Source organism: Molothrus aeneus, chromosome 3 (genome assembly GCF_037042795.1).
Source record: "Molothrus aeneus isolate 106 chromosome 3, BPBGC_Maene_1.0, whole genome shotgun sequence".
NCBI lineage: Eukaryota > Metazoa > Chordata > Aves > Passeriformes > Icteridae > Molothrus > Molothrus aeneus.
The window spans coordinates 51,345,132-51,361,350 of NC_089648.1; the positions used below are offsets into that span (position 1 = coordinate 51,345,132).

The following is a 16,219-nucleotide window of genomic DNA, read 5'->3' on the forward strand; positions in this document are numbered from 1 at the left end:
CATTCCTGTGACTCAAACATTCTGCAGGCTCTTGCTCCTCTTGTGGCTCCTGTGTGGCTGTGACTCCTAGGAAATCTGAGCCTCCTGGAAAACCAGAGAGAAGGTTGCTGGCTAGGCTCTCACCTTCTCTTGCCTTAGCTGCTGGAGAAAGCACCTGTCAAGAGACTTTATCTTCTCCCAGCCTTGGGTCAGTCATTGAAGGGATGTGAGGTGAAGCTCTGCTCTCTTCTACACTCTCCTGCCTGGCACACACCCATGGAAGGTGTTTCACTTCCTTCAGCCAATACTAGCCACGTAATTACCAGCTTTTCTGCATATTGGAAGGCTTAATTTTTGCTCTTTTATGCACAAAAATAAGTTGAAGTGGTATTAGTGGAATGACATCCTAGTGTTAAAATGGAATGACATTGAAAAAACATTAAATAAACACATCAGATGACTTCTCTGGGCCTTTATTGATACAACTGATGAAGCAGCATGTGAGGTAACAGCCAAGTTCTTGTCTAAAAGTACAACTTTGATAAAGTTTGGGCACCTATTTCTTCTGAGTATTTCTGGAGCTGGAAATGGAAGTCATCATGAAAGTGTTGACAGCAATTTGAAGGTGTAAAGGAATACTGCATCTTTACCATGATTTCTATGGTTTTGAATTGGATGAGCTGAGCCCTCCACACTCTTAACTGTTCCTAAAATACAATGTCTGAGGTATTTGTCTCTAAGAAAGCTGAGTTTTTGTTGGTTAAGAATAAATTTTGAACTACTGCTGAAGGGGTTTGGAACTTCTCTTTGGCACCTTGTTATTATAGGCACATAAAAATGTAGACGAGTGGGACTAGGTAGCAGATGATGAAATTTAAGTTGATTAAAATCTGTTTGTCAAAACCTTGTTTTTCCTTTGTAGAAGGAATTCTACATGAAAAGGTAGGAAGGGAAAAATAAAGGTAGAGCTTGAGGTAATTTGGGGGATCTTGTTCATGAATTGTCCAGTTCACTACAAAAGAAAATCTTACAGCTGCTAGGAATCTGACCTGGTGCCCAGAACTGTGTAAAAGCACAGCTGGCCCTGTCTGGGCTGCAAATCAGCTTTAACACTAATGGCAACGACTTTATTTCAAGAGAGTATTTAGCTTCAAAAAATGAATAGGGGCTGCATGTTCCAAATGTCATCTGTCAATTTAACAAATGGCAGCTATATACACATCTTAATGCCAGATTGCTGTTTCATTAGGCTCCTTGTGAGTTATTCCTTCTTGGTAGCTGGCATTATTCTAGCTGCAGCAGCAGAAAGGCAGGAGGGAAGAAGCTCCTCTCGACTGTGATGCAGGGCAGCTCCTGGCTGCTTTTCAGGGGGCAGCAGGAGAGAGACGAGGGCACAAAATGAAAATATTCCAGGGGAGAACAACAGGGGGGCGTGTTCCACGGTACAGCCGAGGTAAGCTCGTCACAAGAGCAGACACAGAGATGTCCTGGAGTTCGGTGTGTGGCTGCAGCCCCGGCAGGTGCTGATGGCTGTGAGCAGCACTGCCCGAGGGTGGTCTGAAACCTGCAGGGAGCAGGCAGTGCTTCCAAACGGGAGCACTCTGTAGCGCTGTCGCAGGGTATAAAGGCAGATCAAAGGCTCGCAGGAAGGAGCGGATAAACTCCCAGGACAACGTGCCAAAGTGAGTGAGTGCTGAGGGAACAGCCATGGCACTGGGTGAAGGTAAAGATGGGCAGGAGCCTGAGCTGTCCCCCTTTGCCCAGCTCCAACCCACTGCAGTGCCATTTCAGAACTGTCCTCTGGGGTACAGCAGCACTGCAAGGACTCTCTGCATCTGTAGGTCAATCCATAGGTTGTCTCTCCCTGAGCTGCAGTTGCCCACACCAAAGTTGTCAGATTTTCCATGCAGTGGAAATGCTTCTGAAGTGTCCTACCTTGTAATTTTGTGGCTGCCACGCCTGAAAGCCTTCAGCCCTCCCCCTTATCACAGGTAGTTCAAGCATCCTTATGGAGCACCCTAATAGGATAAACACATTGAAATATTTAAAAGTGCAATAAACAGGTATAGTTTTGAATGACTCATTCAGGCTGCTGCCAGTGCAAGTGCTGCACAGCATGAGTGCAAAGAGGTTGCAGAGGGCAAGAAAGGACATATTCTCTGTCTCCAGGGCCAGGTAGTAACAGGCTGGTGAATACAGGAACAGCAGGCTCCCTTGCCAAGCAGCTCTGAATGCACAGGTGAGGCAGAGCACAGAAGGGCAGCCAGGTAACTTTGTTCACAGGATAAACTGACTTTGTTTGCTTGTACCTCAGCATCCAGGGCAGTTCATGCTGGGATTCATAAACCAGGGGTAATGTGAACCACTCTCCCCCTGTCCCACAGCATTCCCTCTAGGAACCTTCTTCTCCTAGTCTTGCTTGCTCAAGGGTGAGGGGCTCAGCAAATGAAGTGCTGCATTCAGCACCTTGCTGGGAAGCTTTGGAGAAGGGAAAATTGTGTTGGATCCTCACAAAGCACTGGCACAAGTGCTGACACATCTGTGTATAGGCAGTGGAGGGTTCTGCTGGAGAGTTGGAAAGTTTACTGTGAGTCCAGCCTCCAACCAAACCCCTCCTGCTCAAACTAGCTAACAATCAAATTGTTATTTTTTTGTTTCTTTCAAGAAAAGCAGGTTTTGCAGGGAGATGGAACACTTGTTACTGTCTTCGTTTCACTTTAAATGTGTGGAAAAAGTTGGCAAGCTTTTGAACTCAGTGTCCCTATGGTTGGATGTTGAAAATCTTGCCTGTTTTTTTCCGACTGTCATTTGGCTCAATAGAAGATGTTGCCCCTCCCTACAAACCTTGTTTCTCTTTCGCAATGTGACTGCACAGATAATGGCTGTTGTTTATATCCTCCCAAACTAATGTGGCTGTGATGGCTACCCCTAAGCTTGAAAGGAGAGAGTAGGAATTGAGTCATGGGAAGCATTAATTTTTACTGCACTGCCTCCTTGCATGCAGAGAAAGCTCTCAGGATTAAAGGATTTGTGGGGCAAACCTTGCCCCACAGGTAAATGTGAAATGCTGGCACCAGAAAAATCAGCGCCCCTCCAAGAACACTACAATCTCAGTCATAATTTCAGAAGCTGCTCCTGCTTTATCTGGCAAGACAGCACACACAGGCACCACAGCAGCTGAGGACACTGCATCACTCTCAGACAGAAATCAGAGGTGAGCCTAAGTTTCTGCCCCTGGCAGAGCCCTTCATTTTATTTTACTCCCCACCCCTCATCTACCCCCACACCCCCTGTTTCTTTTTTTAAACCACTTAGATTTTTAAAAGACAAAAGGAAGGCACCATGTGAAAACATCACTATGGAAACATCACAGGCTCACTTGCACTTGCCTGCCAAGCAACTACCTAACTGAAGTTTTACATCCTATTGGATCACTGTTGGCCATCTGCTCTCCTTCAAGCTTCTCTGAATTCCTTATTTTCCTGAAAAGTTCATTTTTAGAAAGGAGGGAGGAGGAGGCAAAGGGAGAATCCAGTATTCTTGGCTAGTGCAGAGCTATTGTGAAAAAGGAAGATAAACTCACTTTGGAGCAGCCTCTTAAAAAGACAAAGATCCATGTTTTGTGAAGTAATTTCATAGAAAATACCTTGTTTCTAGATGCACTTAATGATAAGAGTATGTATTGGCAGCCACAAGGCAAAACACACAAACAGCTGCTTCTAGTACTCTTGCACTAATTGTCGTCCTCTCCCTTTCTCTCATTTAGCCTCAAAAGTATTTTCTTCTAAAATGTAACAGTTACTGCCCACACTGGAGTTGTTGGCTGCAGGCTCCACAGCCTTGCTCCAAATAAAACACAGAAACAGATTTCCTGCCAAGCACTGAGGAAGTTTGAAGACTTTAGTTTTTAAAAATATAATCTTTTTATCAGTGCCCTAAGCCTGCCAAAGGTAATTATGGGCCATGGCGCATTTACATTAATGCATAGGACCTACAGACATTTCAAAAGCCTAATGGAGAAACTCCATAAATGTACATATCAGAAAACAAATTAATTAAATTAAACTGTCATGTAAAGATATCACTTAATTTTGCAGAGCGGAAGGCACTCTTAATGGGAATGGAATGGATCAGTGAGCATTTCAAAACCCAAAGCTATAATTTAAATTCAGGCTCTCCTCTAGTGTGCAAGTCACAAGACATATTTATTATAGCCTTGGATTGTCAATTGTAATCGGTTTAGCAGAGACAAAGCTGTATTGTTTTGCTTCCTGCCCTCCTAGCTGGTTCAATATATTTTGATGTCAGACTATTGACAAGCAAACCAAAGGCTGAAATAAAATCATGTTTACCTGTAATGAACTGGCAAAAATGCAGTCCAAGGTAAATGTAACCCTGAAGCACAAACGCTTATTTATCAAGCAGCAAGGGGAAAATGGTGAAGCATTTAAACTTCTTTAAATAAACCAGCTGAATATATTTACTGCTGCTGTTGAATCCTGCTATGTGGCAACCTAGAAACAAATAGATAAAAATAAATAAAAGCACTGTGAAAATGAATAGCACCATTTATATGCTGCTGTTCTTGAGTTTTCCAGGTGTCAGTAACAATTAAAGTTGTTGCTCTCAACACTCCTCTAAAGCTAGAGCCAAAGCCTGACACCAGGTTCCCAGCAAACAGACAGCAATACTTCTTCCAGCATGTGCAACCCAGTTTCCTGCAGGATTTCACCTGGTAGCAGCAGTTCCAAACCCAGCCTATGCTTCTGCAGCCATAAGCAAGCATCTTCTCATTGAATAAGCCTCCAAGAGTGCTTTTCCTAGCATTCTTTCTGTATTCTCTAATTCTCTTGTTATGTTCACTTTCTGATGTAGAGTACTGAAACCAGTCAGCTCATCAGGTTATAATTGCCATGGCTTCCTCTTGCCTTTTTTCCAGCCCCTGCATTGAGCTTAGTCACGGAGAGGTTTCTCTGAGCCTGAACTTAGAACCTTCTACCCAGGATCTCTGTAATTTCTTGTGGATCTCTCAAGTTTGCAAATCTGACTCTAAAACATGCTGATAAGCTCAAAAGTCGTGGTTAGGAAGAGCAGTGGTACAGCAGGCTGGGACACCAGCTTGAGGCACCTCTGAGGGCAGTGGCACAGGACCAGCCTGCCGGGCTCCTGCAGTGTGGTGGCAGGGCCCTTTGCAGGGAGGGAGGAGAGCACTGCCTGGGGAGCAAGGAGGAGCCAGCTGCACTGCCTGGGGAGCAAGGAGGAGCCAGCTGCATGGCTCTGAGGAGGGGCTTGTGTCACGCAGGAACTGGTTTGTTTATTTTATAAAAATACTTGCGTATCTGTATTTGTTCTTACTTAGCTAAGTAGCAGGATTTTCAGGTGAATAGGTTCTATTTTTGCTTCCAGTGTAATCTTTCAGCAGTTTGTTCCTCAAGCTAATTATTATGCTAAAAAAACTCAAACCCAATCAACCAACCAACAAAAAGAGTGAAAACAAATCCCTCCCCCCATCCAAATTTACCTCAATACTAGACCATTTTTCTTTTGATTACACATTACATTAAACAGAATTATCTTTTATAACCTTTCTGAAAAATGACAGTTTTTATTGTGCTACACTATTTTTCTTCCATGTCTCTGTTCCAGGATGGACATTATTAGCCTTTTCTCATCCTCTTCAGCCTCTTCTGGCTTTGCACAAGACTTGAACTCTTTATTAAGTGACAGGTTACCACTGACAAAAAAATTCTGTTCCAACTTAAGGGTTGAAAAATTGGACAAAGCTTTTAAAATGTGTTTTGTCCTACTACCAGTAATTTTTCTACTTATTTACATGGCTCCTACTGTCCCACATGTTCCAATAACAACATCCTTCTGTGAAAGAAAGCAATGGGAAAGGAGAGTGTTCACAGCCCCTCTGAAAAAGAAAAGATGTTGAGAGATTTAGGTCCTGGTTTAAAACTGTATGAAGGCTCTGATTCCTACTGTCACTGATGTCAGTGACGAGCCAGATGTCTGATGTCTTTAATTTGGACTTCAGTGATTTCTTCAAGGTATAAGAAAATCATGGTCCAGCTGAGATGTGAATATATCTATAGTGATAAATTGCCATCTTTTATCACCAGCCAAATGCCATCATCACAGGCATGCCTGTTTCTTTCTAATAAAGCCATCCCAGTCATTAAAAATGGTCCTTTCCTAGATAGCTTTTCCAGCTTAGCTGTCTGGTTCACAAGCCCTTCGAGCTCTGAGGCAGATTAAATCTACACACACAGTCATAACTTTTGTTTATGGAATGGGAAAGACTCAAAGAGAGCTCTAAGTAATGGTCAGGAGAATAGGATAGGCTACTGACATCACAGTTAAAGGGCTTAAGGAAAAGAAATATTATTTCTAAACTCTGAAAATAGCTATTATGGTAAAAACGCTTCTTTCCCATGTCATTTTGTAAACATTAAGTAAAAACATAAAATACAAGTTATTAAGAACAATGGTGACAAAGTAATGCTTTTAATATTCTTCTTAGAAACACTTTGAAAGCACTTATTTGAAATACTGAAAAAATTTAACTGTATTTAGTTTTTATAGTTATAAAATTTCAAACACTCTTCTGCATAAAATACAAAAAGTTACAGCATTTCTCAAATTTCTGAGTAACAGCCAAATAAACTACCAACAATTTCATCCTTCATGTAAGTATCCACTAAGAGGTATACAATCAAGATTGAACCGTACTTGTATTCTTAATTCATTAGTGGAACTTGAAGGCCCTCTTCTGGATTATAAATTACTGCATGACCAGGCAAAGTACACGGAAATGACAAAGCCAACCAACACTATGAAAAGTGTCTTAAATACATTTTATTCATGTTATTACCAGCTTCATTTCTGGGTTTTCCCTTGTATTTGCCCATTTTCATTACTATAATTTAGTATATAATTATATATATATATAAATATATACACTAATATATATATATATAAAATATATATATATATTTAGTATATAATTTAGGAGCTCAGAAAAACTTCTTAGTGGATTCTTAAAAATGAAGTATTTCTTATACTGATATTCACAAGAGGAGTGGACAGCTTAAAGAGAGTTGTGGAGTTTCTCCACAACTCTGTATGAAGGTGTTGTGCAGCAAAGTGATATTTGCTTATCCTTACTAAGCAACAGCAGACAGAAACAGACATGTAATTGTCTGTATGTCCCTGTCTACACAGGTATGTGACTTTCAGAAATTACCTCTGAAAATCTGGCTTGTGCTAAGGTAGAAAAAAATGAGGAAACATTTGCAATGGTCTTAAGTCTTCAAGGACTGTCCAATTCCTTTATATGCCTTTTGAATGAAAATACACATACAGACTGTAAAGGACTTACAAATGTAACCTTCTAAGAGAGTTGCTGGCTTGCCTAAGCAAACATTTGCTATTGAAAAGCAAGATGCTTCTCCACACACAGAAGGAAAAAAATATTCTAGAATCTACTGTACAGAAGCACCATTTTAATGGATTTGTCTGTAAACAAGTGGACTTGAACCACCAATTTTCCTCTTTCTAAAAACAGCCATTTACTCTTTTGATTTGTCACGATAACAAGAAACCATAAATATAAAAACGCAGGAACAGGTACTAAGTATCCTATTAGTAAAAACTCTGTAGAGCAAATGAAACATAGTTTGATTGAAATGCACATTTTCAAAAAGCAGCATGCTGAAGAAACCTTCACATATTATTTTTTGGTAAGTGCAGGGCTACTGACGACGATCCTTTTTCCGTACTTTGGATTTTGGTGCTGCCAAGAAACAGGAAAGGAGAAGAATCATCAGAAGTGAATTACAGTAATTTCAGTGCCAACATTCTTTTAAATTAGGTTGGGATCAAAATGGATGCATTAATGTAAAACCTACCATTGGGATTTTCTTGTCTGTAAAAAGCTTTTAACAATTCCACTGCTTCTTCAGCACGATAGCCAGAAGAGCACTGTTCAAATTAGAATGATGTTAGAGAGCACATCTGAGAATAACGTATTCCATGCTTCACAATAATGCCTTGAGTATAGAATTATTTTAAACAACTGTACTGTCAACTTAGGGGTCAAAAAAAAATCTCCTTTTCAGGTTTAATACTTAATACACTTTAAAAACACTATGTTGAGGCTTAATAGAATAAGTAATTTCCGTAATAACTTAATATTAGGTAAAACAAACTTTCTTAGTAAATTCTGTAATTTTTTTTATGAAATCTACAATTTCTTTCTTATTAATGTGTTTCCAACCTCCCATACTCCTCAAGCACTTGGAAACATAAGAGAAATACACCTAGGTATTTGCAGATAAGATTCCTGACAGAAAACACTCATCCATGTATCTATTCTTTATTCCTAACAGTCACCTTTCAGATCTTTTTGGTCCTTCTAAAATACTTTTCTATGCCATGAACACTAATGACAAAGCATTTAAATGTCACTCACACTAGATAAATCTCCATCCATGCTAGGAAACAAGTATTTACTCCTATACATTCCACTGCAGTTGCCTACAGAAACAAAAGATTCATAGTATCGAGAACCTTCTCCTTTCTGTCTTCTGAATGTATAAAAAAATGAAATACCACATGCCAATGTTAGCAAATGAACACTCTTCCAGTCCCAACTACACCAATTAATTCAGATGTTAGTCTCACTGACACACTGACAGAAAGATGCCTAATATGTTTACACTGGAGTGCCAAACAGTATTGTTTTCCTGACTGAAATTCTTTGAGCCTTGAGCCTTTAGTGCTTATTTGCAATGCTGAAATATGCTATTTGTTTTTTACATTCATTAAAATCATTAATGTGAAACATGGAAAAGAACTCCAGGAATCAGTATCACTGTCTAACGCAAAATCATGTACAACTGTGAATAATGTAATAAATAAAATGCTATAAATAATCTCTACATCTCTGTATGGGTACATAGGTAGTATCATGCTGTAAAGCACCTAGATTTATTTAAACTCTACCTCCACTGAATGCTTGTCCAGCCTTTCTCACATGACAAAGATGCCTAAAGCATCTCAGACACTGTTCAGTCTTTCAGTATCCCTACTATTCAGAAAGTTTCTTGATAGCTAAACTGAATTTCCTCTGCTACTGTTGCAGTTCAGATTTATTTTGGGATTTGAACTACATGAACTAAGTCTAAGCTAATACATTTTACCTCATAAACACACAGACTGAAAACAAATACAATCATTTCCAGTGGCTCAGCTAAAACCCAGCAATTTTATAAGTTGCTGTTACTTGATATTTATTGATTATGTGTTTGTACATTGTGCAGCTTAAAATAATTTTCCCCCATCTCTTCCTGTAGCATATATTTACTGTTCTAAGTATTACACGTATTTTAGATATATTTAATTCTTACCTTGTCCCACAAGCATAATTCTTTCCCTTACCCTTTGACACATCCTTTTGAATAATTTAAGACTGTCATCAGGGTTTCCTCAGTTTTCTTTTAGGACCTATTTTTTTTTTTACATTATTTTCTGATTAGGCCAACTTTACTTGACTTTGATCATCTTCCATCTGTGTCCTCTTGAAGTGATGCATAAGATTCTAAAAGCCTGGTAGCAAAGCCAGGCACAGTACCCTAGCTGGAAAACAAAGGGAAACATTTTACAGCCTACTTCAAATGGGTCTCCTGAGTCCACCATATCATCAGATGAGATGCTCAAAACGGAGCCACAGCCTCCAAATCGCTCATTTCGACAGCCGTACACGACCCGTGGAATTTATGGGAGTGAGTCAAGGTATTAAGTGAAAAACAAGCAGGAAGTACAGAAGCCTGATCTAGGCAGTCATCAAATTTCCTAAAATGTGCTAGTACTCTTCAAACTAAATGAGCTTGAGCTACAATTCCTCCCTCATAAAATCAGAACTTACTTTTGAATGATGTAAGATGTACTGCTGAAGATGCACATCCAGCCTTTCTCAGAAAAGGGGAAACATGAATCTCCAAAGCAGGGTCATACAAAGACATGGTTTACTGATTGATACAACATTCAAAACTGAACCCTGAACTGCATTTGACGCATTTTACATCCTAACAAACATCTCTAAAATGTATTTTTAATCTCTTAACAGTTGTTTGTCATAACTGCACCATATCTCTGTCATTCCTGAGTCCCTCGCTGTTCATCATGGACAGCTGGTGGGTGCAGACCCTCCAACCACCCCTCATGCCTTTCCCTGACACTGTCCAGCCTTTCTTTGTGGGCCCACCATGGAAGGAGTAATGGTTTGAGACAGCTTCCCAGAGTGAGTCAGCAGGAAAGGATACTCATCAAGCGCAGAGCAGCTGCACACATGATACAGGGCTCCACAGTTACGTACAGCACCAGCTGCGGGAACACCTCCCGATAATCCCTCTTGTGCTGCTTGCACCACTCAAGGACCTGGTCGATTGCCACCATTTCTGCATGTCGAGTAGCCTAGAAGATAAAAATAAGTATTTTCTTTAAAGTTTGCATTTATTCATTTTTGTTATAGAAGTAATGTAATGCTCTTTGCTGGTTCAAGTTGCAAAAGAGATTTTATAGCACCCAAACTGCAGAAGAAATACTCAGTCCAAGAAAGAAAATATTCAACTCCAACCTCCTGTGTGTAAAGATCTACAAGTGACAGTTTTTTCTCCTACTTTTCCCAAGGCAGAGGAGCATGCTCAGAAGTTCTCCTCTCTCAGCCATGCCAGCACAGTGAGTCAAGACATGAAAGCTCTACTTGATGCTTCAGGGACACACAAAGCTCACTGGCACAACTGACGTAGCCCATAGCCTGCTCTACTTCCAAAAGCAAGAATACAGGCTGGATTACTTTCTCTGGAAATATTAACAAAATGCTCCCTGCTGGTACCTTTTCCTCCCTCTGACAATATTCCTGTGCTCACAAGGAACGAATACACTATGAACAGTTTGCCTCAGGTTTAATGCTGCCTGGGGATACATGTCCAGTAAGTCCCTCAAGTAATAGGCAGGGATTTCAGCATATGACTGATTACAAAAAGACAAAGGAATAATAATTTCTCTTTTATATAATAATATCTCAAGATAACTGAATGATTAGTATCTCAATATCTATGGCACAAAAACCTGAATGGAAGTGTTGACTTTATTAGCAGAGAGACCAAAATAATCAGTAATGTCCCAGTAGCTCTCTGAAATGTCTGCAGCATTGTGTTACACCAATGAAATATGACAGCAAAAATTTCAGGAAGTACTAGTTTTGAAAGGACTCTTCAGTTAGAGCCTGATGCTTATTTGAATTAAGACTGTTAGTATTTTCCTTCCTTTTCTATCTATTCTGAAAAAAAAGATGTTTTTGACACAAGCATTAGAGTAAGACTTAAATCAATCCAGATTGTATTTGTACTTCTGTTTTGTAAGTCCTTACATGACCTTTGATAGCTTCCTCTCAAAACATGAACTTGGGTTAATGTTTTAGCACTGTGAAGATCTGTGGTGATAACACTGGGATGCTCTGCAATACATGGCAAAGGACTCATAACTCACTGCTATGTTTAATACTGTTCAAAAACATTTTAAAACTCCTAGAAAGGCCATGCAGCTGCTGCAAGTCCTACCAGCTTCTGCAGTAATAGAAGACAGCTACACAAATGAGATTACACTAATATAGAACACTACTACACACCAGTGGGACCATATCTTAAGTAAAACAGACTGTTTTGGTCATGTCATGTCTTGAAGACACAGGAACATCAGGACAAAGTCACCTCAGGGTGAGAAAGGATTATCCAAGTTACAGAACAGTCTCCATTTAGAGACAAATTAGACTGTGGCTCTTAACAGATACAGTCAATAGTTTTCCAAGTTAAGAGGACTACAGTAGAGGTTTCTAAAATAATCAAGAAAAATGTGGAAAAATCACAGTTATAACTGTGATTTATTATTTCTCATAACAAGTGAGTACCCAATGAAATTATCAGGCAGCAGATATAAAATAAACAAAAGGAAGTACCCTTTCACAAATTATATTGTGAAACTCATTGCCACAGGATGCTATGGGAGCCAAAAACATAAATGAGTTCAAAAAAGTTTTAGACAAATTCATGGAGGATATGTGTATGGAGGATAGTTATCAGAAACAATGACCCAGATATAGGCCTTGGACTCTGGAAGTCCCCAAGCTATTCACTTCCAGAAGTGGAAAGGATGTGCAAGGAGAAGGTTTACACTTGTTTCTTGAGCTCCCTCCTTACACAACCTATTAAAGGTCCATCTTAAAGACAAGATAAAAGGGAAAACTGACCTTCTAGGTCTGTCTTAAGATTTTATTTTGTATTAAGATAGCCTTTTTTTGATTTGCTGTGTATAAAGCAACATACAAGAGGGATTATTTTAATTTTGAATCACTGACTCAATTCATAAGCTTAACTTGCCAAATATTACACACTATTTTAAAGCCAAGAAAGCAAAAGCAGGTTAAGAGTAACAAGGGAAAATGAGAATTGTTACAGAGTGGCAAATGGTGTACCAAAGGAAAAAAAGCTGACCCACTGGGGTAAAAGCCTTGACAGTGCCCCAAACTGTGGCAAATGTTTCACAGACAATAAAGGTATCTAAAAAGCTTGCTTTCTAAATTTTAGACCATAATTAACAAGAAAGAGTAAAGGGGTCCAAAGCTCAAATTTCTGTGTTATTTTGTGGCTTCATTACACAAACAATACTTCATTTTCAATTATCCCCTACTGTGCCTGCAGGACACTTGCTAAAATGACCCAAGAGAACAGAACAAAGAGGATATGTCTGTGTGTATCAACAAAGGACCTAGGACAGAGAGCATTTTACTGGGAAGTGAATGATTTGATCACATGTTGGAATAAAAATGCCAAAACCACATTTCTTGATGGGCAGGGTCACACATGCTGTAAGCGAGAAAATTTTCAGGTTGGTCTGAGGCAAGACTGTGAACAAGCAAGCAAGTGTGGGAGCTGCCAGAGGGAACACAGCACTGGCACACGCTTGTGAACGAATCACCAAGCTGTCTAGACCCAATGTCTTACACAGACATTTGCTGCACTGTTGCCCAAGGAAGACAAGTAGTGTCATGTCTATTTTGAAATGCTGATGCCACAGCCATGCTCCTAAAAAATAAAATAAACCAAACACGGCTGCATACAAACTCCCTCCTCCCAAAAGCAACTTCTCCCAGAAGAATGTAATGATCAGAAATTGTACAAATAACTTCCACAGAGTAAGCAGCAGGATTTCTGACATGAATGTGTTCTGCTGTGGACATGGCAGGCAAAAAAAAAAAAAAAGATGCAGGGTGACAAGAGATGGCAAGTTTTTGGCAACTAAATCTTTTTGCCAAAATGAGCAGTTTAGGAACATACTGAAAGAGGGCATAAAGAAGACACTACCTGCTCCTAACTTCAGCCCATTACACCACAGGACGCAGGGACCTGCTTAAGGAGAAGACAGAATTTATTTGACAAAAGGCTCAGAGGCAAGCTGATTCCTGACCAAAGACAGAATTGCAGGGAAGGACTGAAGATCTAGTTGGATAAATGATCACTTCTTCAAAGCAGGAACCAAGTTTTCATGGAGTTCAAAAAGTCAGTGTGCTATAAAGCTGCATTTTTGGGAGCCAGAAAACTGCCAGTCTCATGGCAACACTTTAATGCATCAAGGCAGAGTGTTACATGAGTGAAACCTTCAGAGCAAACAGAGTCACAGTAATAAAAACCAGGAAGGATAGGTGTCAGGATTGTATGACCCAGGAGGGTCTCAATAGTAAAGCAGGCAAGATACCAAACCTTTAAAAGTAGTGTCATAAGGGCTAGTCCTTATAAAAGGTAAATTAAACAAGAAGATAGCTGAGACTAAATTAACTTAGTAACTTTCTTTGACAAATGTTTTTTCTAGGCAAGAGAAACATCAGTCTCTCTGGACATCTCCGGTGCATCTGGCACAGCACAACCTGTGAAATTACTGTGAGTGGGGAAAACAGCCTAATGCAAGGAATGTAAGGTGAGCAAGAAAAGAAGAGACATTGCACTGACAGGGGAAATATTTGTCCAGGGGGAACTCATTACCACAGACACTCAAAGATCATTTGGCTTAAATGTTTTCAGTTGTGTCACTGACATTAACTGGAAAAACCCCTACAGAAAGCAGCTGATGATGTGATGTCTTTTGTATGATGAAAGACATCACGAGAAGTGACAGGGTGAGAGTGTCATTCAGGAGGTGGATGGCCTTCAAGACAGGAGTAAAGAAAATTACAAAAAAATAAAATTAAAAAAAATAACAAATGAAGAATAACAAAACAGCATAAAAGACCAAGGAAGCTCCAGAAAACATGGGTGGACTTTCTTCCAGGGAGAATGTGAAGTACTATTGTTATCAAACAAAGCACAAGTCCATCCGGAATAAAATTCCAGTTAAGTGTTCTTAAGAGTTCTGGTTAAGTGAATTCAAGAAAAAATGAATCAAAGCTGGAATGGCTATGTAAAAGAATTATTCTAATGAACACAGAAAGCCAGCCTGTCTTCTGAGAGGAAATTAAACAGCTGGCTTGAGAAAAACAAAAGCTGAAAAGGAATAAGACTTTAAATACATCCAAGCTATGTAAAGTAATGGATGGTGCTGGCACAAGACCAGGGAGATATAAACAGAACATTAAAAGTTTGAAACTGGAAATCAGACATTTTTTAGCCATCTGAGGAATGATGTTCTGGAGAGGTCCTTCAATATAAGGTAGGACAATAAATTAGTTTTAAAACAGACTTTGACATTTATGATGTCTGCTGGAACTGCCTCAATGGTTCAAGAGGATTGGTTTTTTTCTCCAGGATGGTCCCTAAATAATGCCAGAAATCGTTAGGAGAAAACTGAAAACAATTTCCTTTGTTCACATTTCATAACAAGTACTGCTTTCAAGCTTAGATTTTTTTCAGACTACATGGAGCAATTACGTATCTGATAAAAAATTTAAAAGCACTAAGTACCCAGCATTTCCAATCACTATAATATAAACATTCATGAAAATTGAGCCACAAAAGAAGTGAAATTTGAGCTGAGCAGCAATTCGAAAAAAGCTTGGCTTTCAGAGATATTAACAGATTACTGTTTCCAAAATCCAGCTGATTGTTTTTAAATCAGGCTCCTTGCATTTTAGTATGTACCTTCAGACAGCCCTGACACAAAAAATGCCTGAAAGCTTCCCTGACATTCTTAAGTTGATTTTGATTTTGTTATCAGTCTTGCAAGTTATGTTCTGTCTGTTTATTAACATGTGATTTCTACACAATATTACTATCTCTGGCATGATTTTCCCAAGTGTCTGCTTCCCCACAGTGCTTACAATGGTGTAACATGAGACACTTAACTTCTCTGTCACCTGGCTTTCTTAAAGCTGCATTAGAATCCTCTTAATACATTACAGATTGTCCTGCAGAACAAATTACTATAATAATTCATCTTTACTGTTACATTTTTCAGCTTAGAAGACCAATTTTAACTTTTTATTATGTTTTCAGATTTGAGACGTCTAATATTAATTACAGCCAGATCCTGCAGACAGATTTATACACAACTTCCAGTTGTACAAAATCTCTGTTGGCACTAATGGGTCTCTCAGTGCCAGATCTTACAGTTGATTCGATGGTTAAAGTTGCAACAGGTCTAAAATATACAGGAAATAGTTTTTTGTTCTGGCCTGTGGACAGAACTTCATCAGGAGAGGCTGCACAGTCATTTCTCACTCCTAACCCCCAGGTGACTTTAGGAGAGCACGTTTGAGACCCAGTCCCGGGACAAGCGCAGGGCAGGGCGGCATAGCCACGATGTTCCCGGCCCACGGGACTCACGTTCTTCGTCTCGTTGACTTCGTTCCTGCCCCTGCCTATGACCTCGCCGTTGTAGACCAGCAGGCAGCCCACGGGAACCTCCCCTTTCTCCAGCGCCTCCTTAGCCTGCGGGACGGACAGACAGACAGACAGACTGGCGAGAGGCACAGGACAGCGTTACAGCAGCGGGAGGAGCTTCCGCCGGCCCCATCCCCTGCCCCGCCCTTCCCCGCTGCCGTGAGGGGCCCGGGGCGCCCCGAGGTTTCCCCGCGGCACAGCGGGAGCCCCGGCCCGCACTGACCACGTCGAGCGCCTGGTCCATCCAGGCCAGCACGGCCGCCTCCGCCGCCTCCGCCATCCCGGGCCCGGGCGCTGCTTCCGGG

The 16,219-nt window shown here is 40.3% G+C and overlaps 1 protein-coding gene across 1 annotated transcript; it reads right to left on the reverse strand.

The window, feature by feature from the left end:
• Window positions 1-6,470: 6,470 nt before the first annotated feature.
• ADAT2 (adenosine deaminase tRNA specific 2) lies at window positions 6,471-16,218 on the reverse strand. The gene is made up of 6 exons (XM_066546903.1): window positions 16,138-16,218; window positions 15,858-15,962; window positions 10,308-10,458; window positions 9,655-9,761; window positions 7,893-7,965; window positions 6,471-7,777 (listed from the first exon to the last, which is right to left on the reverse strand). The coding sequence occupies exons 1-6, from the start codon at window positions 16,192-16,194 to the stop codon at window positions 7,737-7,739; spliced, it is 534 nt and encodes a 177-aa protein (XP_066403000.1). The 5' UTR covers window positions 16,195-16,218; the 3' UTR covers window positions 6,471-7,736.
• Window position 16,219: the final 1 nt, after the last annotated feature.